This window comes from Opisthocomus hoazin, chromosome 1 (genome assembly GCF_030867145.1).
Source record: "Opisthocomus hoazin isolate bOpiHoa1 chromosome 1, bOpiHoa1.hap1, whole genome shotgun sequence".
Classification (NCBI taxonomy): Eukaryota; Metazoa; Chordata; class Aves; order Opisthocomiformes; family Opisthocomidae; genus Opisthocomus; species Opisthocomus hoazin.
The window spans coordinates 75955382-75978983 of NC_134414.1; the positions used below are offsets into that span (position 1 = coordinate 75955382).

The 23602-nt window shown below is 45.1% G+C and overlaps 1 protein-coding gene across 6 annotated transcripts in view; it reads right to left on the reverse strand.

Annotated features, from left to right (window-relative positions):
- Window positions 1–5192: 5192 nt before the first annotated feature.
- The window catches only part of MAP4K4 (mitogen-activated protein kinase kinase kinase kinase 4), a 165985-nt gene continuing 147575 nt past the window's right edge, over window positions 5193–23602 (reverse strand). For all 6 annotated transcript variants that reach the window (XM_075426500.1, XM_075426491.1, XM_075426533.1 and 3 more), the window contains 7 exons: window positions 21891–22034; window positions 16226–16360; window positions 13199–13299; window positions 12306–12455; window positions 11352–11511; window positions 9156–9295; window positions 5193–8435 (listed from right to left, as the gene is read on the reverse strand). In XM_075426500.1, coding sequence (XP_075282615.1) covers window positions 8352–8435; window positions 9156–9295; window positions 11352–11511; window positions 12306–12455; window positions 13199–13299; window positions 16226–16360; window positions 21891–22034 — 914 coding nt within the window. In that variant the 3' untranslated portion in view covers window positions 5193–8351. The remainder of the gene's footprint in view (window positions 8436–9155; window positions 9296–11351; window positions 11512–12305; window positions 12456–13198; window positions 13300–16225; window positions 16361–21890; window positions 22035–23602) is intronic.

The window sequence follows — 23602 nt, forward strand, 5'->3', positions numbered from 1 at the left end:
CCGTAGAGAGATAGCGCTAGGAGTGAACCTAGAATTCATTTTCTTCCTCCTTTGTGCGGGTTACCACGCAATACAGGCAAAGTTAACCTCTGTCTAAATGTTGTGTTGTCACTTTGGAGTTTGTACGTTGGTACCAATGAGTTGTTACTCTCCAGCTTCAAAGTCTTCAGTGTCTTGAGATGGAGACACGGGGGTCTTTCGGGCTCATCATTTGTGACACCGCCACCACTTCATGAGCAGAACTACTGGTCCTTCACACACCATGTCTGCTCATGGATCAGCGGCTCACCTAACACATTTTACAAGGGCCCTTGTAACGCAAGGTGTCATCATTGACCGTTTGTCTCAATATTGTAAGCCGAAACTTTTCAGCTGCTGATTTCCAGGTTCGTCCATCTCAGCACTGTGGATTGAACCAAGAATGCTGTTGGCTGCTCTAAGCTGTGGCATCTTTGCTCTGAATTAGAGGCCTGGATCGCCAGTTTTCCAATTCATCTTTAGCATGTGAAGAACTCCGTTGAACCCGGTTGCTGGCTTACATGATTGGCCGTAGGCATGAGTTTATGCACTTTACTGAACATGAGGTTAAACGATGCCACTGAACAGCTGTGTGACATGAAATAAATCGCTTCGTAAAAATCCCTGGTGTTTTCACTGGTGTAAAACTGAGATGGGTCCCACTGGCACATTTTGAAAAGCACTAGAAAAATGTTTTTATCTGAATGGCAGATAATAGATGAATTCATGCTTAACTCACATTATTCCATTTTAGAAAAATTAGTTTTAAAAAAACCTATCATAGGAGCACAGCAACAATAATTGCAGCATAATTACCCATAACTGATTCTCTATGCCCTGAAATAATTTATTCTCCTTTTATACTTGTCTCTGATATCCATTAGAGTCATTACAGCTGTGAGTCTATAATTACATACTTTGCATTTTAACATTCTATGCCAGTTTGTGCTCTCTTTTTATCTTTCAGTTAATTTTATTACCGAAACATCGAGGAAAATTTCCATATGAATTTTCCAGAAGTTCTTGTGATTTGATCGGGGTAGGTTTAGGAACTAACGAAGCCCAGAGAGCCAGTTCTTAGGCCACAGCTTCTGTACATACACACAAGTCTGGCTCTGCCAGCTGCTCCACGTAGCCTGCACCATGGTAGGATCCATCGCTAGGAGCTCGGGGTTGGGACTACATTTACTCATTCGGTGGAGGTTAGGACATGACTAAGTGCTTGGGAGAAAGGAGGTTAGATTATGTCTATCTTATGTTTGAAGTTAAACTAATGCTTAAGCCTGCAGCAGGGTTGACAAGGCTCTTGGCAAGGCTCTTCTAAGAGGATCCATGTTCACTTTCTGCCTCGTGGCACCACCAGTAGGAGACACAGGGTTGCCAAGAGCCAGGACTGCTGCTTGTTGCAAGCCAGCATGCTCTGTGTTGTCTCTGTGCTTTCTACATACGCATGTATGCTTAGCACCGCTAAAAAATTTGGGAAAATCATTGCAACAAAACAGAACAGGAAAAGGTGATGAATTCCCTCTATGCTTCACTTTCTCGCAGTCTAGCCTTGCTGACGGCTTTGTATCTGAATTGCCAAAGGTTAGTAAATATGAATATTTGGCCCAGGAAAGCAACCGTGTGGGTTACAACCTATCGCCTTCATCAAACCCCAAGGGAGACACTGGCACCCCCAGGGGCTAAGATAGTTTAACGGTTGAGGTGAAAGACTAGAAAACCTAAGCCCATTGTTTTCTTCCTATCTCTCTGACTCACCAACAGCTCCCAAACACATCATTTACTCTCCTTTGTCTTTCAGCTTTGCCTGTTTGTAAGACCAGAGTCTCGCTAACTACACCAATGGGACTCCACGGAAAACTGTCTGTACTGTTCCTGTGACAAGAGCCGAGGGGAAACAGTATTTTACAATCCCTTCACATCAACAGTTGTTCCACAGCCAGAAAAGCATTTTTTCCATGGCTAACATGGCGTGGGCAAAATTGCTTAGGAGATGCAAGTATTAAAATAAAATGGAAGTGTGGTAATGCCGTTTAATGGACAAATTACGCTGAATGACAAATACGAGGTTGTGCAATAAAAATTTCACACAGAGGGCAAGTAAAATTTGAGCTGTGTACAGCAGTTGGAACAAATTAATCTGACTTTCCCATGCCACACATTTATCCCACAGAACCACAAGAGTCTGAGAATGAAACATGATTTTCCTGCTACAATTTGACAAGCAAAAACCTTATCATTTCCTCAGCTGGAATGGGCATACCTCTGTTGACTCAGGGATTTATTTTCTTAAGCAACAAAACACCTTCCTCCCTCCTTAGTTTATTATTGTTTAGAACAAGAGTGGGACAAACCAGAGAGATAAGAAGGAGTGAGATGGTCAGTATTTCTGCAGCAGAGTTTTCACCCTCTATCAGAGGATCTGCTGCAACGAGCCACACGATCATGGAGCAACTGTGATTACCCGGTGTTCTCCTGTAACTCCCCCAACCAGCAACCTCTCCACATGGCAATACTGGCACCTCACCCTGCGTTTCCACACCTCCCCGCACAGCGCCAACGCCGCAATGACAATTTTAAAAAAGGAGGTGAAGTCAAAAGCAGACAGCTGTTACCAGCCTTCCTGGCTTGAATGGGTTGGAAATGGGACAAAATCCGGGTACTGGAGCTCAGCAGTGATTCTGCGTGTACGGGAAGAGAGCTGCAGGCAACCTTTTTACAACTGCTGGGCGCACACCTCCCTTCGAACTTGCACCCTCTACGTGCACCAAAATAGCCCGGCAGGCAAGGGACACCCCTCATCAGCAGCTGAAATCCTGGCCATCAGGCACGCTCCTCATGCGGCAAAGCAAGTCTTCTCCCCGTTCAGTTCCCAGGACTGCCTGGGATTTAAGTGTGAAGTAAGAGCTGGCAGCAAGCAAACCAGACCTGCCGTGACAAGTGCTTACACAATACTGTGCAAGCAACATGGCACAACTCAGTGCTGGTTTTTCTTTAGTGACGTTGGAGAGAGAGAGAAACCCCTTCGGGCTGAGATGCTGCAGCTCACAGTCAGGCGGGTAACAGCCCACCAGACAGTGAGGTGGAAATGCATTCACGTTACTACCAGCAAATTTGTTGCCTTGGACCACTCTGGTACAGCACAGCCCTGTGCACCACACAGTGCCGAGTCCCCTCTCCACCACAGGCTCTTTTCTTGCATTTACAGAATCACAGAATGTTCGAGGTTGGAAGGGACCTCTGTGGGTCATCTAGTCCAACCCTCCTGCCGAAGCAGGGTCACCCAGAGCAGGCTGCACAGGACCTTGTCCAGGCGGGTCTTGAATATCTCCAGAGAGGGAGACTCCACAACCTCCCTGGGCAGCCTGTTCCAGTGCTCCGTCACCCTCAGAGGGAAGAAGTTCTTCCTCATGTTCAGATGGAACTTCCTGTGCTTCAGTTTGTGCCCATTGCCCCTTGTCCTGTCGCTGGGCACCACTGAAAAGAGTCTGAAGCTGTTTCTCCAGCAACTTCCATCTCTTTTTTGCAATATTACAGTCTTCGTCACAGAACAGATATAAGCTGAACTAACAAGCGCCCTGCACAGAAAGCAGCAACCCATAAAACTAGATTTTCCCTCTTCATATACAGTCCTGATTGTCCTATACAATCCTAATACTCTGGCATGTGTCTTTCAGCAAGGCAACCCCCTGAACAGGGCTGTCTCTTTTCTCTTTTCTCAATTTGCAGGTTTTAAACTTTGATCTCATGGTGAAGTGTTCTTTACTTTTTATTACTAATATCTAACTCACTTATCTAGAAGGTTTGCAAAAAAATTTTTTTTTCAAATGCTTCTTTTAACATTTGATTAGTTCTTTGTCTGGTTTGCCTACTGCAGTTGTTAAAAGGCGCGCATTCTTTCGCTGTGGAGTTTGTTCTTTTCCGTTCTGTGTACACCCCTCCTCCCTTCACAAGGCACAAATCTGGGCCTCCATCACCACTGCTACCTATACAAGTCCCATAGAGGAATGAGATCTGCTGCTCAGTTTCCAATGCTCTAATTTTTCATTTCCTTCGGTAAATCACTGCAGTTGTGTCTTTCTTCACAGGGGTGTGAAGGTTCTGCATGTTCTCTGTCGCCTCTGCCAGCGCCAGTGAAGCTCACACCTGGGGTTGCTGCTCTTGGTGACTTACCGCATACCGTCACAACCAACAGCTCGTAGCTGTCCTCACGGCTAGCTAGGGTGGTCGGCCTGAATGTCTGACATGGGGAAGTCTCCAACAGGTCAGGAACGACTGCAGGAAACCAGCAGCTCCGGAGCAGCAACTGGAGCGGAGCTGGCAGGAGCCTGGCCAGCAGCTGGCTGGTCCTGCTGGGTTTTTAAGCTCAGTCAGCATCTCCACTTGCAGCAGCAGAAAAGCTGAAGGGCTCGAGGATTTCGGATACCTTTGTCCACAGGAAGCAAGTGAGACCCTGAAACGTTTTTTGGCTTACAGCACATCCCTTCCCTTCTGCAGACGGACGTGCGAGGAAAGGCAGGAGCCCGGCAACACAGACTTCCTCCTCCTCTCGCAGAGCCCAGCCGAGTTGGAAGGAAACGTCTCCTGCTTATCTCCACTACAGAAAACAGACACATCCCATGGTGGGAAAACACAGGCAAAGGTCATGCAAGAACCCCAGAGGCACAAAGAGCGGCTTTGCATCAGACCTGCTCAGTACTCCCGGCTTACGGCTCGGAAAGCCTGAGTTTTTTGGAGCCGTGCTTTTACGCCACGTGAGGATCTGGCTCAGGCTTCCTGGTCATTGTGCTCTCCCGGCAGCAAGCAATGCCAGCTTGCAAAACCCCCAGGCCTGAACGCAGTGTGGTGGGAGGGCACGTTCACAACGCACCCAGGCTCTCCGTTGCGCAACTCCTTGCCGAACACTCGCTGATGTTTCCGAGTTTCTCACTTTTCACTTTTTAAAAGAAAACTGTAATTCTCAAAAGAGCAACCGCACCAGGAGATAGGGCTTTAAGGAAGAAAAAAAAATAAAAACAGAGCAGCAACAAAAAAGCCCTCAAAAGCCCATGTTTATTGTCAAAGTCTCTAAAATGATGAGATTTGACAATAAGGCTTTTGTATCGTAATACATGCAACTAGGCAACACGCAGCTTGATTTCTGCAGCCAGTAGATAGAATACTTTCCACATACAATAGGTGTCAATTTGACTTTATTTAAGGAAAAACGGGGAAAAAACAGTAATTTCCATAATACACAGAAGACAAGTTAGATAGCACTGCAAAAAAAAGGCTGAGTGTTTTACTTGTCACCAGTCTGCTTTGCAGCTCTACGATTAGTAATTTTAATGCAGTTTGTCATTTCGTATTATTGTTTAGCATCTTTATAATCAGCAGTTTGGGGTTATAAATCACAAAAAGTGTACTACTATTACCATGAAAAACTAAAAAAACCCACAAAAATCACTTTCAAATAAACCATAAATATGTGATGCACATTAGTGTAACAAAACCATTTTTGTAAACATTTTCTCCAACATAACATGTGCATAAGATAAAAAATAAAAACACTGCAGTCATACAAGTTAGGGTTACTTTGACTTAAAGATACAGAAAATTATTACTTATTAAAGCTTAAAACTAAACCTAGGAGCTTTTCTTTTCTTCTTTGCTTACGAAAGCACTGTTTGAAGAGTTCCATGGTGGTATGCGTAGTGGTTTTGTAATACTGTTTTTACCTTGCCGTGTTGGCTCTTCCGCGGAGGCAGAAGCTGCCAGGCAGGCAGCCCCATCGCAGGAAGGAGATTTTCCCCCCTCCCCCTCCGGAGCCTCAAGACTTCAACAGCACGTATCCACGACCTGGGCATCCCTACAGTACTGGAGCATCTTCCTCTAGGTGAACAGCATCGGCTTTCAAGGACTAGATTAATTTTTGACCACATAGCGCTGGAAGATTTAAATCACGCAGACTGACATTCAGTCGAATCAGCTTCGGCAAACTACACTACAGGGCAGCTGTGCGATTACGCCCACGTCTACACCACGCTGCGTTCCCGAGTCCCCTTTCAGTTCATCAGAGTACAAAAGGTTGATCGTTCTTCTGGCTGACCACACCGGGCCTGAAAAGAACACATCCTTCACCTTCAACGCTATCCAAAAGTCATACAATTAAAAAAAAAAAAAAAAAAAAGTTCTAGGTATTCCTCCACCAGCAAATGTAAGGCTTTCTTGAGTTTTGATTCTTTTTTTTTTTTTTTTGGGGGGGGGGGGGGGAGCTGTGAGGGGGTGTGTGCATGCGCGTGCGCTGGCGGTACGCGTTTACCGCTCGCTTTTCAACTGTCTACGGTGTTCGAAGGAGAGTCTTCAGCAGCAACGCTGATTGGGGTTGAAGGATTTACAGCAGTCAGATTTGACACCAAAAGAAGGGTCTGTCGAGTCTGAGCTTTGCACACTCGGTGCTCCTGGCTCTGAACTGATGGCGTGACCCGTCGCTCGAGTCATCGGCTTGGCTGAATCGGAGAGCACAAGTTTAAAAAGCCCTACCTGTCATGCCGCAGCAGAAGACAAAGCCCATGAAACACTGAGAGCCTGTTCACTGAATGAACAGCTTAAGGCAGCTGTCAACAAAGTACCCCACTACAGGAATTCAAAACAAAGTGAAAACGAAAAGGAAAACGGCTGAATCGTGACACTGTGCATTATTACAACACCAACAGATTATTATACACTCAAGGTTGCTCAAGTAATGAACGTGTAGCCATTAAACAAATTATTACTCTCAAGACATTTATTACAAATGTCAGAACTTATTCATAAAATAAAACTGACTTAATTAAAAAAAAAAAGAAAGAAAAAAAAGCCAGAGCTGGGATCTTACATCTAAACACAGGTATACGCTGTTTTTATGAATAAGCAGTATTAACTACATTCTTAAAAGAGTTTTAGTGCATTGCATTCTTAAAAAAGAAAAACATCACCGCCCCAAAATGGTTCCTACAACATTGAACAGTTTCTAGAACTAGCCTAGTTATTTTCACCTGCCTGTTACTAAGACCACGGGTTAGAAGAGTGAAACCTCTGCTTTTAGGCTAAATTCAGACTTCTATTAAGGATGCAACTGGTTTAAAAAAACGCTTGCTTTACCAAATTTTGTAAGCAAATTACATTAATCAGTGTCTCACTGCCATACCGCTACCGCTGTTGCCCCAACGGACCACTCTCTCCTCCTGCTGAAGCTTGCTACGCGGTAACAGTCGGAAACCTTTCAATCTGGTAGTTTTGGTATTAAGATTAAATTAGACATTAATGGTTTTAATCTAAAAACGTATAAACTAAACCACCTCTTTTATTGTATGCATTAAAAACGATGAGGTAGGCACAAAAAATAAACATATGTAGTTTGGATTTTATTTCTCTTTTTTTTCTTTTAGTTCTGCGAGTGCAGACTGTGGTAAAACTGTTGTTGCACTTCTAGGTTTAAACAAAAATTAAACCTTTAACTGAGGCAGTGCTAATACTGTGACATAACCAAGTTCTGGCCTAACACAGAATCATTATAGAAAATGAATTTTTTTTCTTCTTTTCTTTTTCTCCTTTTTTTTTTCTTTTTCTTTTTTTTTTTCTTTTTTATCATCTGCACATGTTTCAGGCAACACCTGGTACACAGAAAATGACTAAAGTTATTGGCCAGGCCAAAATAAAACCGCAGGAACAAAAAAACCCAAGAATTCCACCCCGAGCCCCTTCCCACCCTCCCTGTTCCCAAGAAGAAGTTATCCTAGTCACTGTGTCTTTCACATTTTATAAATATTAACTTCTTAAAACCTGCACCTTCCTCTTTGTCCACATATTGTCACATTACAAAAAAGAAATGTCAATTAAATACATTGTTAACATTACTAGACTAGATCTGCCCTCTGTTTCAGCCAGTCTGACTCTCTACACCACTTCTCACCTTCTCTTGCCTGCCTCCTGTCCACTCAACAGCATCTTCATGGTAAGTCTATTTCTATTCTTCCTTTCTTCCCCCCCCACTCTGTTTTAGCACTAACAGACAGAGTCCTTCAAAGCCTAGGAATCCTGGAGCTGAAGGGAAAAGAAGACCTGTAGCTTTCTAGCGTGATCCCAAATCTCAAAGACATTGTAGCACCTGATGGCAATATCTTTACAGCACCAGCTGCGTCGCAGCCTCAGTTGAAAAACAAAAAGAAACCTAACACCAGTGATGCCTGCACACACATTTACACAGAGTGCTGCACTCGTGCAGGTCTGTACTCCAGTTGAAAAGAATTCCGAGTTATGAAGATCTCAGGCTCTGGATGTCAGCAATTCCTCACCAAATCCCACTGCTTCTACCAGCTCAGAAGAGAAGTCCTGCCAAGGGTCATGAAATAGACTTGACTGCTTCCACCCGACCGCACGGAGGCAAAGAAAACCTGCGAAGAAGAGAGAGCAGCAAATTCAACAGGCAGGACAGCAGAGGCTTTAATTCGTCTTCAGGTTACCCCGATATTTGCAGTGCAATCGCAGCGCTGTGCTGGGTCGGGCGGGGCCGGAGCGGACTTTCTTCGTAGCAGCCTGTACGGGGCTTTGCATCTGCGGCTGACCGGCGCTGTTACCACACCGGTGTTCTGGCTGCCACTGAACAACGCCTGCGCAGCATCAAGGCTTTCTCCCTGGCCCCTCAACCCCCAGGGCCACTGGGCTGGGAGAGGCTGAGAGGGGGCAATCTCGGGTCAGCGGACCCAAACCGACCAGAGAGATACCCCATGACATACAACATCATGCTCCGGGAAAGGGAGGGGCCAGGGGGACATCAGGGTGACGACACTTGTCTTTCCAAGCAAGCACTACACGTACCGAAGCCCCGCTTCCCAGGGCCGGCTGGACATCTGCCTGCCAGCGGGCAGTTGTGAATTAATTCCTTATTTTGCCTGGCTTGCATGCGCAGCTTTTGCCGTCCTTATCAAACTGTCTTTATCTTGATCCATGAGTCTTTCCACCTTCCTTCTATTTTATCCCCATCCCACGGGAGAGGGGAGGGAGCAAGAGGCCGGGTGGGTGTTTGGCCGCTGGTCGGGGCCGACCCACCACAAGCACCAGGTTCAAGTACATGTTTACCACCTTGGCAAGAAGCTAGGGGGGAGGAACTGTACCTTGTCATTGCGTTCGCATAAGAACTTGAGCCTTTGTGCCCTTTTGTGCATGAACACACCGTCCAAGTGTCCAGTTTCCACCGATCGTATCTCGATAGCTTTTTCTCCCCAGCCCATAATCTGGTTGGATCGGATGTACGCTTGGGAGAGAAAACACAGCGCACAGCCCATTAGGACGGACAGAGGGCAACGCGGGGGAACTGAAAAAGCAGGGGAATATACTGACGCGCTCGAGTTGAAAGTGACCTGTGTGTACTTACTATAACCACACGCGTGTTCAGAGTGCTATTCCTGCCCTCAGCACCTTCATGATGCCTAAAAACGCCTTTTTTATTTTTTAATTTCCCCATGGGTTTTCTACATTAGTAATATACCTCTTGCCTGAGCATTCATGACACAATGGGAACCTTCCAACCTTCAATTAAATGGAGTAACATTGCGTTTTCACACAGGCTTTTTTCTCCCAAGCACGGCAAAGAGACAGGCTGATTAGGTGTTGACAAGGAGAAAGCAGAACCCAAGGTTTAAACAGACTGAACCCATCCACTCCAGCGTGTCCCCAGCACCAGCTCTGTGTCCCAGCGTTATTTCCCCTCCTTGAAGGAGCTTGTCAGCAAAAACAGTGAAAGAGGAGAAGGAAAGGGAAAACCAAAAAAAAATGAGCTAACCTCCTTTAATAGGAGTAAAATTTCAAAAAACTGATCTCCTTGAGAAAGCAAATTGGCCTGAAAAGCATTCTGCATATCTCAAAAGAGGTTCATATTAAGCTGTCCAAGTGGAAAGACTATTATTTGTCACACCACTTTCCTTTGTGCACAAATAAACATAAAAATCCAGCATTTTTCCTCAAGAGTGTCACTGAGGGAAACAGATCAGTAGTAGCATGAGGAAAAAAAAAAATAAAAATCTGTTCTTGACAGCAGTAAAAAATCAAATAAAGCAAAAAGTCAGCAGCATTATGAAAAGGTATATTCAAAAAGCAATTTGATGGATAGTCTTAGGAATGCGGCCAAAAATAACATATGGGAACTTAATGAAGAATAAGCTGTTGCTTCTCATTTGCATGTATCCTCTACAGAAAAATAAAAAGAAGAACAATAGCTCTTAGCAAGCATAATTAAAAAATACTTAATTTTGCAGTACTTTCCTTTTATAGAATTTGTCTCATTAATTTTCAGTGAAATTAAATCCAATTATCTACTATAGTATTATGCACACCTATAATATTGCATATACCATCATGCTGGAAATTTATTTATTTTTAAATATGCCACTAGTGGCAACTGGGCCATCTAGCCTCTAAAAATTGTCAGATGAGATGCTCAGATTGTGTTAGCTGCCTCAGTGCCATTTTCTTCACAGGCACTCCAGTCCCCAAAGGCTCTGCAGTTTGCCAGCTGATCAATGCTGCTTGCTTTTAGATCTAGCTGAGAGTCAATCACCACAAGAGTGAACATGCTGCGCATGAAATTTCTTCAAATTTCCTCCTCAATTATTGCTCGCGTTGCTCAAACAGCTATCGGCAGCCATCTCCCAATAACGTGCATCCATTCCAAGGCACGTAAAACTCCACATGTCTGCCCAACAAAAGGAAAGCGTGACCACAGCCTGTGCTACAGTCGGCTCTGAAATACAGCATCACAGGGAGCAAGAGGGATCCTGCCGTGTACTTGTGTTTGTAACAAATCTGGGCCCATTCTACTACACTCCTTGCTCCCACTCTCAAAACTACCTCATTTTGAACTGGAGAGATGTAGGAGAATTATCATGCTAGGGTAGATGAGCAATCTGCATGTGAATTGCAGTAAATACATCAAATCAGATATACAGACTGTTATCTCTACAGAATTACCCATAATAATATCTTACCCATATGCTACCTCACATGTCTTTATACTGAAAGGTTTCCAGAACTCTGTGGATGTCTAGCAAAAATTCTGCAGCAGCCTACAGAGGCCCTGGTGAGTTTTTCATTCCTGAACTCCACAACTTGCTTGTTCGGCTTTTGCTCTTAAAAACTGAGCACAAAACAGATCCATACGATCACTCTCCACTTTGTGCAGCTATTTTCCAGGAGCACTACAGCATTGCTGCTTCTGAGTCTGATGTCAAACCTGATGCACGTTCCTTCTGCCCGTGTGCACACACTCACGCTCCCCAATGGCACACTGTATCTGACCCTGCCAAGGCACTCACCAACTGAAGTTGGCATTTCTCCCCACTGCAGAACCACATCCTTGGTGATCCTTCCGTACGTGTTGACGTAAACTCCTTCATCCTCATAGCAGACCAGTAGCTCCATTCCATCCGTGTTTGGGAGAATGATGATTGCATGAGGTTGGATACTGCTCTGGATCTACAGAGACAGAAAAGAGGAAACCTTTTGTTTTAATGCCATAGAGCCTGAACTGGGAGAAAGGGCTGGGTGATTTTTGATTTTGGCTGACAGCACGTCGGTGATTCACTCACTTTCGAAGTGCTAGCTCTGCTCTCCCCAAGCTAGACGCCCTTACACAGTGACAACAAAGACCTGGAAACCTTTGGGGAACAAATGCCCCCATCTTAAGGCAGACATCGAAAACCAAGAAAGATTACCTAGTCTGTAGGAGTGCCCATTTCTTCCCACGGGCAGAAAGGGAGCCTGGGGCAAGCAGCCCAGGTGCAGACCTCAGACCTCTGCCCCGCAGTGAGCAGTGCTGGGGGAGGTGCATCACACACTGCCAGCCCATTCGACACCTCTGCGCACAAGGAACAACAGGAAACTTTGGCAGCTAAGGCCACCTGGCCTTTGCCAACCCCATTGAATCTCATCAGTGGGCTGTCACATCATCAGTACTGCCACCTTCCCCAAGCCTCTGCAAGGCACTCAGCCATTTAGCTGCTCCTCCTGAAATAGTCATGTTGGCCCATGTCAGACTTGAGTGAGCAGCTCCCGACCATGGAGTCATCCTGACCATGAGGAGAGGACAGAGAGCAAGGCACAAGCCCCTAAGCACAGGTGGCCACATCTGCTTGGACCCCTCCACCCAATTTACCATGCTAGCAGTGATACATCAGGGCAGCCCAACGTGTTGGTCATCTGAGGAAAGGAAGGGGCAGGGAAGAAACCAGAAAAGAAAGAAGAAACCCCACCCCAACAGAAGCTCTTACATGTGTTGGTAAATAAATATCATAGACCGATCCTGAATCCACGTCAACGGCATGGAAGCCAGCACAGGAGCCATAGATCACTTTTAGTCTCTGACCTTCTTCTACGGTTAGATCCACCAGCAATGGCTTATGTACCAATTCTCCAAACGACTGTAAGACAATCATCAATGAGATTTACTTTACTGCTTAGAACCACGTTGGGTTTTATAAAAATATGCTCTAATGCACCTATTATGGGTTTATTACGCCGGCGCGCCTCTGGCCTTCATCCACCAGACCAGTTAGGCTAACACCTCTGTCCTGGACAAGAACAGATTGCTCTGCATCCTGTTGCATTTCAATCATATAATATTCTAAGCCATTTTCTGCGGGGGCTTAACCTTAGTTGGTCTGCTTGTTTTCTAGTAAGAATTGTTTTCCCCAAAGTTCAGGGCAATTTGACGCTCCCGTAGTGTTTACTTCAATTTGCACAGCCAGCAGTAACTGATTGTCTGCGAATCAGTTTGGTAATTATACCAAGCCAGCTAACTTCATTCTTGTTGCATTCAAAAACATAACAATGCTGAGTATCACTTAATGACTTGTTCTGCTCAGATGAAGATGTTTAGACTTAGTTCACTTCTCTCTGCCTCATGTTTTATTTACAGAGAGACAAAACAAACAGTTGTGATATTGTGTCACTTTGATTATTAGTTTATGCTCAGTTACAATTTATGACTTTAAGTGTACTGCATCTTTGAGCTAAAGAAGCTCCTAAATTAAAATACAGTTCATGGCAGATTTACCAAAGAACTTGTAATACGGCCATGATAAAACGTTGGAACATTTTTGTAGAAGGGGTAACTGGAACTGCCTATGAGAAAATCCTACGTATGGCTGAGATATACTGTTACCTTAAAGGCCATAAATTTATGGTATGGCTTTGGTGCCCATGCATAGACTTCCACAGAACTCTTCAATGCAATTACCAAGAACTTGATTCTTTCATATTTTACTGAAATTAAAACAAAACAGAAAAGAATTCAGCAGCAATTTCGAAGTCATTCCAGTTACTTCAGGAAAGCAGAAGATGACAATATTTCTCCATACTTACATACATTTGTAACATACTACATAGTAACAATGCATTTTAGGATTGCTAATTCTATCTAGTTGAGCATTTTGACACATTTACGGCACAAAAAAATTACTCCTCTTACCAGTAACTGAACCCATCACCATGTTTCAAATTACATAGTCCGTACACACTTCTTTACAGTTTTTTCCCCCTACATTAGACAGTGCTTACTCGTAACGACAGGAAAATTGGTTTTCAGACAGGGATATTTCCAATAAGGGAAGCCTATGACTGTGGCAGAGTGTATTGGCAGTTCCACTCACAGTACTGGCCAGTGGTATTTTGAGCTGATGGCAAAACTCCCCAGGGGAAAGGAGGGAAAAAAAAGGAACTGAAATGAAAAGTTAAGAAACAAGTCCATTTCTAAAGCAAAAGACAAGTTTGATAGCAGAGCACTTTCCTTTGTCCCTAAAGACTGAGATAACTCATTAAAAAAAAAAAAAATCCCACAGAATTTATCAGAAAAGAAGTGTCATGTCATAGCTGATCCACAAATGCTTGAATACATCTCAGTTCCCACATTCAAACAGCTGGCTAAACTGCCTACCAAAAAAAGCTCTGCTCACTACTTCTGTTTTCAGAAGAGTACTGATACTAGAAACGGCCACTCAAGAAGTGTTGCTGGATCTGCATTTCCAGCTGCTGCCTGCATTTGGGAAGGAACACATCATGGGGGCTTCAAAATGTTGAGGTTTGTTAACCTCTTTCCAGCACTCTTTATGGGGGAGAAGAAAAAAAATTAGCATTATTTGGATGACTCTGAGAAACCTCAGGAGGTTTCTGTTACCTCTTTACCCCAAGTTTTACGGGAATATGATACTTTTCCAAAAACAAGGAGTAATTCTGTGCACCTTCACCTTCTGCCATTATATCTCCCAACCAAAACTGATTTTGAAACATGGCAGGAGTGAAAAATCTCAGACTTGCGAGAAGAACACTTCTTTAATAAATACTATTTTAATGCCTCTTAGATATCTTACTATCATACAAGCCTGCAGTTGTTGTCTCTTGGTAGGTAACAGGGAGAGAAAGCTACTATTTGCCCCGTTTTCACTCTGCAGGGAGGCAAGACTACTGAACTGTAAGTGTAAAGAACTTGACACTTTTTCAACAGACAAAAAAGGGGTCTCTCAACATCCACAGCTGTACTGACTGAAAAACAGAGCTTTTGTTCAGTCTTGTCTAGCTTACAAGACGTCTTGGAATTTTTTCTCAGGGAAGAGGGGGCTGTCGAACAAAACCACCTTCTCTGTGAAAGGGGACCTTTGATAATCCTCATTCTTTGCTCTGGGTGCTATCTGGGAATTCACCCAAATCTTCAGTTTCTAAAGAGCAATTTATCATTCAGAGGAGCCAAACACTGCCTGAAGCAACTGAGATCCATAAATACCACTTCACCGTGACGTCCGAGACCCCTGTTGCATCAAAGCGACAAGGAAGCGACTGGTGCCAGCTGCCTGGGTGGCAGCCTCCAGACCACGAGCCCAACTATCGGCAGAGCTCATCCTTCTCAGGAACCGAAGCGCAGCTGCCAGAGAGGCCTCTCGCTACCTGCAGAAGTCATCTATGGTTCAGAGGGAAGTTCAGCGCCAGGCTGTAGCCCAGACTAACAAAGCCCTCTTCATCTGGAAGAGACTGCTTTTTGTTTCACACGCTTCCCTGCTGGAAAGCCTCCTTGCAATAGCTGTTGAGGTATTGTTAACAGGCCAGTTCATTATGCTGCTGACACCCTCGGGTATGATACCAGACAAGAACATTATTAATTGTTTCTGGGGTCAAGCTCCTGGTTCAGCAGTCACTTACTGCCATCATTATTGATTACACCCCACTAGCAGGTTTTTCCAAGAGCACACGCATCACAGGAGGAGACTGAGCTCAGTCTGCTGCTGCTCCACGCTGACTGACACAGCTGGAAAGAAACTGAGCTGGCTCTCAGGAGAAAACTAGACCAAAGGCTACATCCAGTGAGAAGATCTCCAGGAGGAAGAGCTCTTGGTTCTTATCCCCACCTGCAGGGCAGCAGGCTCACTGCATACTCTGCTGACTGAATGCTACATGTCTTTCACTAGTTTTGGTGGAAGTTTCTACAGCCAAATCCATTTAAATGACTTCAAACCACTCAAAATGCACCTGCCTAGTGAAAACACACTTCATCTCACAACTGTACTGCAGTGGATCTGAGATGGCACTAGGAAATTTCATGAGCTAAGGGGAATCAATGAATCATCTTGAAGTTAAACATATGCTTCTGTTCCCAGATGCCTCCCCAAAGCTCGTGCACTAGCTGGGCTTGCTTTCTCCTCCCACTCTTTTTTTTTCTCTTCTTTTTTTCCCCAATCTTTAAAATCTACATTAAAGAGGAGACTTTTTTCACTCTGCTCCAGCATGTGATTTCATCATGGTAAAATATGCAAAACCTGTTCGCAGAGAGAACGGCTGTTGGTTGACAAGAGGCCCTCCGTTACCTAAAGGGTCTAACAGAGGTGGCAAAGTGTTACCAGCCCTCACTGCCCACATTCGCACTCTCCTGGAAGCTGTACCTGCCACTGGAAGGAGACAGATGGGGATTTGCTCCCGCTCCAGTTCACAGCCCAGTATCCCACCGCAAAACCCCTCCCATATTCAGTTTAACCCAGTAACTTGTCACCTATTCTGGCGCTTTGCCAGAGAAGTTCGCCCTTGAGGGCCAGGGCAGACAGCTAGAAATAAGACCAAATCTTCAACCCAGCAGCTACACGCACCGCAGTTCCCTTTCTCAGCCAGCTTTTATCCCGATGATTTGATTACTGCGTTTGCTACTCACCAACTTTATAGTGCACACAGCCTTCCAAGTCACCCACCGTCGTCCAGCCCTGTTTCTTTTCTACTTCAGGGTCGTTGTGAAGGATTTTATTTCTTAACCAGGACAAATAGTAAACTCGCAACTTGTTCTTCTTACCTGGCCACAAAATAAAAAAAGATTGGTTTATATCCATAGGATGATAAATGCAAAAAAAACCCTGCTCAAGCAAACAGAAAGCCCCACAGCACAACCCAAAACGACAATGAAACTGCTGCACCCACAAAGATCTCCCTCAGTTTTCACATCCACAACAGCTTTACTCCAGACTCTACCTAAACACATGCTCTCCTGATAATCAGTGACAGACACGCATGGTAATACCACAGGAACCTAAAATGACAAACTCAAGGGAACAGCTCTTCGATTGTCTGGTTCTTCGGATGCATACAACTTTTATTAGAAAAGGGTTATACTCCCACTACAAAAGCACCAGAGACTCCTGCACTGAGATAACAAAAAAAAAATACATAGCTGAATCAGAACAGCTCTTCTTTGCACCAAACTCTGGGAGAGCAGCAGGATGGAATTTGAGGCCCAAAATTATCTATACAGTTATTAGAAGAGAGTAGGACTGGTTTGAAAAGAGGAAGCAAAAGTGAAGAAGAATATGGTGATGAAATGTACTTTACAAATTCTTCCCAGTTACTGACACAAACTGGTTGAATTTTATTAAGAGTGTTCATTATTCCCCTGGTGGAAAAGCACACCAAGCAATAGCACTACACAATTTCATTACTGAACCACTTTACACTTCTTCTGTTGTAAGGAAAAACGCACAATATCTGAAATTGCAGTGAGACAGTTTCACACGGCCCATGCACGCTTCATCCGCCTGCTAAAAGCTGATGACTGCTTTGTCAGCAGCCCTTCCCTCGTGCTGCAAGGAATGTAATACTTATCAGGCTGCACAAAGAAACTGCAAGAGGTGTTTCTTCTCCACAGGTGAGAGAATCTACTTGCCCAGGCTGCCATATCTTCAACTGACAATGCATCTGTCACGGTCATCAAAATACAGCTCAGGCTCTAAGTCTCAGTACGAGAAGGCCTCTTTTGAATGCAGAGCAAGGCTCATGACTTACTTTATCAGTGATTCTTTAACAACTAATGGCCTACAAAGCATTTGCTGAACTAGCGAGAAGGTGGCCCTAATGCACATACTCAAAGCTTGCATCCTCCTTCCTCCAGCTGCTTTGCTGCCCGAAGCCATTACAGTCCCACAGATGAGACTGGAGGCAGAGGAGAGATCGTCTCAGCTTTGACTGGGAGCCATTCAGTCAGGCTCCATGAGGTTTCCGCACAAGGAAAGGAAATAGGAGGTTCTCCCAGGGACCCAACTTGTCAGTGCAGTGGCTCCACGCTATTGCTTCACCAGCCACGACAGGGAAGCCGTGTGACTGCGGACAGTGTTTCACGGCCCTTGGAGCTGAAAGGAGATGGCTGGGCTGCACTGCAGTCAGTGCTGGGCTGGCCAAGTGACTCAGTGCTGGTCTGCGCTGCAGAAAGCCACGACCTGTCAGGACAGTCGCCTGGCAGCCAGCCAGCCACATCCGGCCACAGGGTTCAGCTAATGTCTTTAATTTGCCCTTTCCACACAATGCCTACGGATGGATCAGTCTGCAGATGGCTGCTGGGATGGGCATACAGCCACCAGGGGATGCGGGTTATGGCAGGACGCGAAGCTCGAGCATTGTGACCACCCTACCGAGCCCAGCCAGCTCCGCACTGGGGTCCTGGAGCCGGAGTGGAGCCCCCACCCTGATGGCAGAGGATCCCCTAGCAGAGCCGGGCTCCTCCGGAAAAGCAGCCGCAAAGGCTGGGGCAGCACACGGGGAGGCACAGCTTGCACACAGGCTGCTCCACGGACTCCAGAGCCGCAAGTCTTTCTGTTATGAACACACACCGCCTAAAAGATCTTTTTATGATTTCTTGGATGGGGAAGGGCTGGAGGAAAAGAGGAGGCAGTTTGAAAGTGAAAAAATCTGTTCACTGAGCGTAAGTTTAAAGGGAAATCAGAGACCCATTTTCAAATGTTGGACCTGCTACTTAATTTTAAAAGCTCCTCTGCTCTGATGGCACCGAACGAAACGTGAAGTAATACTGCACTCTCCTTTGTTTATCCCCGCTGCAAATGTGACAGCAGATTTGGCAGTAAATGCACGTCCTGATTTATTGCCTGACTCCATATTTATTAAGCCAAGCTTCATAAAGGGATAAAGCCCCACCGCTGCCACAGCTCTGTTAGATTTAGAGAAGGGACCAGTGCAGGAAACAACATTCCCAGAAGTCCCACATCTGACTGAGGAAAGGCCCTCCCATGAAAACACTGCAAACAATAGCTACAAGGGCTCTTTCAGCAACACTGAAACAGGGAACAGAGTCCGGACCAGAAGGCGCTGCAGTTCTGGGTGAGGAAGAGCTCAGAGGTCACAGGAGAGCTGAAGGTCAGTACAATGCATCGAATATTTTTCAAACCATCACAAGTCCCTGTGCACCAGCAGACAAATTCTCTCTCAGATATTTCCAAGGCTCTAGGTTCCCCAGTAGCTTAGTCAAACTTGACGACTCAGAACAAACAGTACACACGGGAATTTCCCAGCACGTGGCTAAATTTTTCTTTTTTTCTGCTGGTTCACGTGGTGTGCACCAGGGTATTTCTCTCCAACCAGAAACACTTTTCAAAACAACAGTGTGTTCCCATTGTGTTTTAGTGTCTAGGCCACAAGGAAAGTCACAAGACAGGAAATTCCTCTGCCTTTCAGCAGGCTGCCACGAGAAGAGCAGGACTGGCTAGTTATATAAACGTGGTTGTGTGTGTACTTCAACAAGTTCTGCTGCTCTTAATGTTTCTATTGGAAGTGCGGGTGATTTGGCCCTTCTGCTTGTAAATGTCTACCAGTCAGTTTTAAAAGTTCTCAAAAATCTGGTCTTTTTGTTTGTTTGTTTGTTTGGTTTTTTTGGGGGGGTGGGTGGGTGAGGGGGTGGTCTAATTGTTACAGCCATGAAATAAGAAAAAAAAACTCTGCTCCAGATCAGCCAGTGACTTCTATGAGAACTCCCAGCTCTGGTTCTCCCACAGACATCATTTCAAATGCAAAGTCCCTTTTCCTATATTGGGTTTTTGTTTTTATTGTTGCTGTGGTTTTCAATTATTAAGCAGGCAGATTCCAACCAGTTTCTCTACTCTGTCACCCCTGCCCAACTTCCCGAGTGCCACCATCAGCCAGTTGCGTTATGTCAAACCCCGGCGGGAGTCACAATTGCAGCGTGTTCTGTATGCACGTCATCGCGCCCTCTTCCAGCATCTGTATGATTCTCAGCACTGTAATTACCTGAGCAGCTGAAACTATGTTTTTGACTTCCAACAGCGTGAAGAACTGATTAACTACTCTGCTTTAACCTGCAAAGCTTTCTTGTACCAGCTGTAGCAGCTCAGTATCTCAGTATCAAAAGCTTTGCTGTCAATAAGTTTTATATTTGAGATACACATTTGAGGAAGAATTGATTTCAGGTTTCCAGACTCAAAAGTGTATATTAAAAGCAATTTTAGCTGACAATCCCCTTGAAATCCTAATGCTCTGCAACTTCTTCGCGCAATAAGGCAACATTTTTCAAACCTCACCACCATCAGCACATCACTTCCTGAAAAAGCCGAGGGAACATATGGCCAAGAGTGCTGTAGGGAGCTGAACAAGGCTCCCAGCAGAGCAGCAGCAGTCCTGGGACAAAGCTCAGAGGAAGCTCTGTCACCAAGATGCCAAAATGCACCATTTGCAGAAACACATCCCCAGGTCAGCATTCCCAGTTTGCCTGGAGCGGTGGAGCAACTCCCTACAAATAAAAAGACACTAGGAGAAGTCCAGCATGAGGGTAGCTTAAATTGAGCACTGCAGCGCAGAAACCAGAGCAGGAATTCTGGTAAGAAGCATCTGAGCATAAAAGCAACCACGGTTCCACTAAGTGTGCTCCCCCAGCCCTGCGCCTTTGTGGGCAGGGATGCCTCTTTCCTGCCTCTGCTCCAGCAACCTCCCCAGAAATGCAGGAGACGGGACAGAGATGAAGGCAAACACCAGCCAAAGACCAGCCGATTTCTTAAGGGTTAATGTAGCACGTCTCCACAGAGGAAGTACTAGTTTCAAAGGAAACAAAGAAAACGGATGTGTCGGGGTACTCAGATAGTGACTGATGGAAACGTAAATAAACCTAAAACAATTACACACAAGACTGAATCACAGACACTTGTCATCTGTGTGGGATATGCTTCAAACCAACAGATTTTACCTAGGTTGTATTATACAATATTTTTGTTTATAAAGTCTATTATAGAATAAACTCTATGAAATGGTACTTTTCAAACAGCTCACATTTTAACGTACAGCATCGCACATCAACAGAACACAGGTTGTGTTTTCCTAAACCCTCCTTGCTTCATCTTTTCTTTTTAAAGATTTCACAGCATAGCTGGAGCTGAGAACGCAGCAAGCAACGAGCCAATACAATACGGCTGTTCCAGACAGAAGCGAAGTCCCATGTTGACAACACCAGCACGGGCACAGTTCTTTGGACCTGCAGTAGTACAACACTGCTAATAGATTAAATTGCATTAAATTGTATCGGCGTGCAACCTTTTGCACAAGTGTTGGGAGAGCCAGAGAGCTCCTCTAGTGGAGTCAGAGAGATTCTGGAGCCTCAGCAAAGCTTTGGGTCACTCTGAACAACGACACAGGGGCCACTGCGCAAAACCTCATTTAACATCCTCTCCCTGTCACACACGCGCAGCGTAGCAAAGGCTGATTTCACAAACAAACTAAAACAAAAGGAAAGGTAAGCAACTGAACGACACCTGTGAAGAAAGATTAACAGTGCACCACATCAAGTTGCTTAACAGTAGGATAACCTTATGCAATAACTCTCTGGAGTCAGAGTCTGGAACCTCAAGCTTCATAAAACGCATTTTTCATCGGCGCACACAAAACAAACACAACAATCACCACCGCTCTTCATCTGCTGTTGCTTTGCCGTCTGCAGTTGCATCCAGTGAGAGACAAGGCCAAACACTGCATCGATCTGCCTTCTCACACTGGAAATTTCCACATCACATACACATTGTACGCCCCTCTCTCTCAAACACACGCTCACTGCACATCCCTCTTATTTCCCTGCTTCGCAAGAGCATTTCCCACTCTACTGATTTTAACACAAAAGATGTCTTTAAACCCAAGCAGCAAACCATGTTTCGGTTAGAAAGAAGCCAGGTTGAAAGTAATCACGACAGAGGGAAAGAATGGCATTTTTACAAAGAATGGCATTTTTACCACTTCACAAAACATTAACTTGCAGCTCCCAAACATTGAACAAACCAACAAAGCCCGATGCTTCCCCCAAACCCATGCAGCATTTTTAAAGGCCACCCCACAAGAGCAAGGACAGGGAGCAAGTAGGCACAGGGTGCTGTGCAGAAAATGATTCACTTGCAGAAACAAACTGTAGACTCCGGGATGTGAAATGATGGAAAACCCACCGACTTCAGTTAAGTCAGCACCTTCCCTCAACACGCATGCTGCCAAGAAAAGCGTTCTGCCATGCCATGCCAGAAGGGGGAAAAATCATGCTGAAAAATTTATTTTACCAGAAATTGTCACCAAGACATTCAGTCCTTCAAGCACATCCATTTGCTGGAATCGTCTTCGATTGATGAGCGGATAAACCTTCCCCTGACCACTTCTGTCTAGCAGCATCAGACCACTTTCAGTGCCCACCAACAAGTTCACTCCTAGAAGAAACAAAAACAAAGATCCAAGTTACTAGGCAGACTTTCCACACGTTCTGACAAACTGATGCTTGATACAGCAACTGTCTTGTTTCAAGCAGGCCTAACCACTGCTGGCTGGGTCTCAGCTGCCTCCAGCCTAAAAGATCTCATGATGTAGAGGCTGTCTACATTACCGGCCTACAGTGACTACTGACACCAAATTGCAGCATTCAAGAGACTGGTAGACCATGGAGAGCTTTCTCAAGCACCAGTTCCCAAAGAGGCACACGAATGTTGGAGGAGGGGTGAGAAGCAAAGTGGTACCCAAGCTTCTGTATTCCAAAGATGCATTAGCTGTTGGTAGGGGGGCTGGTAACAGGATGCTTTTGACAAGGAAATTGCAAAAAAGCAGTGGTAGGGGCCTGGTCCTCACTGCGAGAAACAGATTGCGGTGGAGCCCTCCTGTAAAAGGATAGGCAGAGGGTTGGTCCTCAGCTTCCCAACAATCTTTTCCATCTGAATATTAAAACTAGAGGAACTACAGTAATCTTGTGTTTCCACAGATTTCTCCTAAAGATCAAGTAAATAAAGATGAGAAAAGTCAGTAGGCCCGTTTCTTTCTACAAAGGTTCACATATCCACTGGAACACTTTCCAGGAGTCCACAAAACCTTAGCATTTAAGATCAACTACATTTTTTTAGTGATAAATATATATATATACACAAGACTAGGTTTTAAAAATCTATTAATATATTATCATTCTTAAATTTCGTATTTAACTGCAATAGTGTTTCAGTCTAGGACCCCACAAACTGTGCAGAGACAGGTCAGATACAGTACAGGGAATGGACATCAAACCAAATGGATGACTTGCTTTTAACCTAATGCATGACTCCCTTTATCAGGCTTCTATGTTGCAATCCCAATATAAAACTTGTAAGAAAAGCAAAACTCACAAAAGTGGATCATATTTCTATATTGCTTAACTGCCTTAATCCCTACTCAGACAATTAATACCCAGATACAAGTATACTGGTGCCAACAGATGTACCCTTCGGGCTGATCCCGTAACAAACCTTTTCCAACGCAGCACGTGGGCCCAATACACAGGAGCCTGTATCCTGGCACGGTCTGCATCTATAGCAGTGACGCCTTCTCCCAGTATTGAAAAAGGGCACTGCTCACAAGGACAAGGAATGCTACCTCAACAACACCCTGGCTACCAGACACGGGAGCGGTTTGCAAAAGGAGAGCATGCTCACCCCAATCCAGGGGGCACGGGGTGTTAGAGGGGAGCAGAGCTGCAGCTGGGAGGAGGCAATGATGGGGAAGGGGCCAGAGTTGCTGGTGCTGGGGCACTCTGAAAAGCCTCTGGCTGGATGAGAACAACAGACGTAGCCCATGGAGAGGTCGGAAACCATCCTGCATCTCCCTTTTCCTATCTCTTACCCTTCCAGTAAGGAAACTTCAGAGGTCTCATCAGTCCCCACAGACCATCTCCTCTCTTTGCTTGGATTTGGTGCCCTGCTGCTCCTCTGTCTCCTCCAGGCAGGGCAGCCCATGGACGCTGGCAGGTGCAGGGCCCATC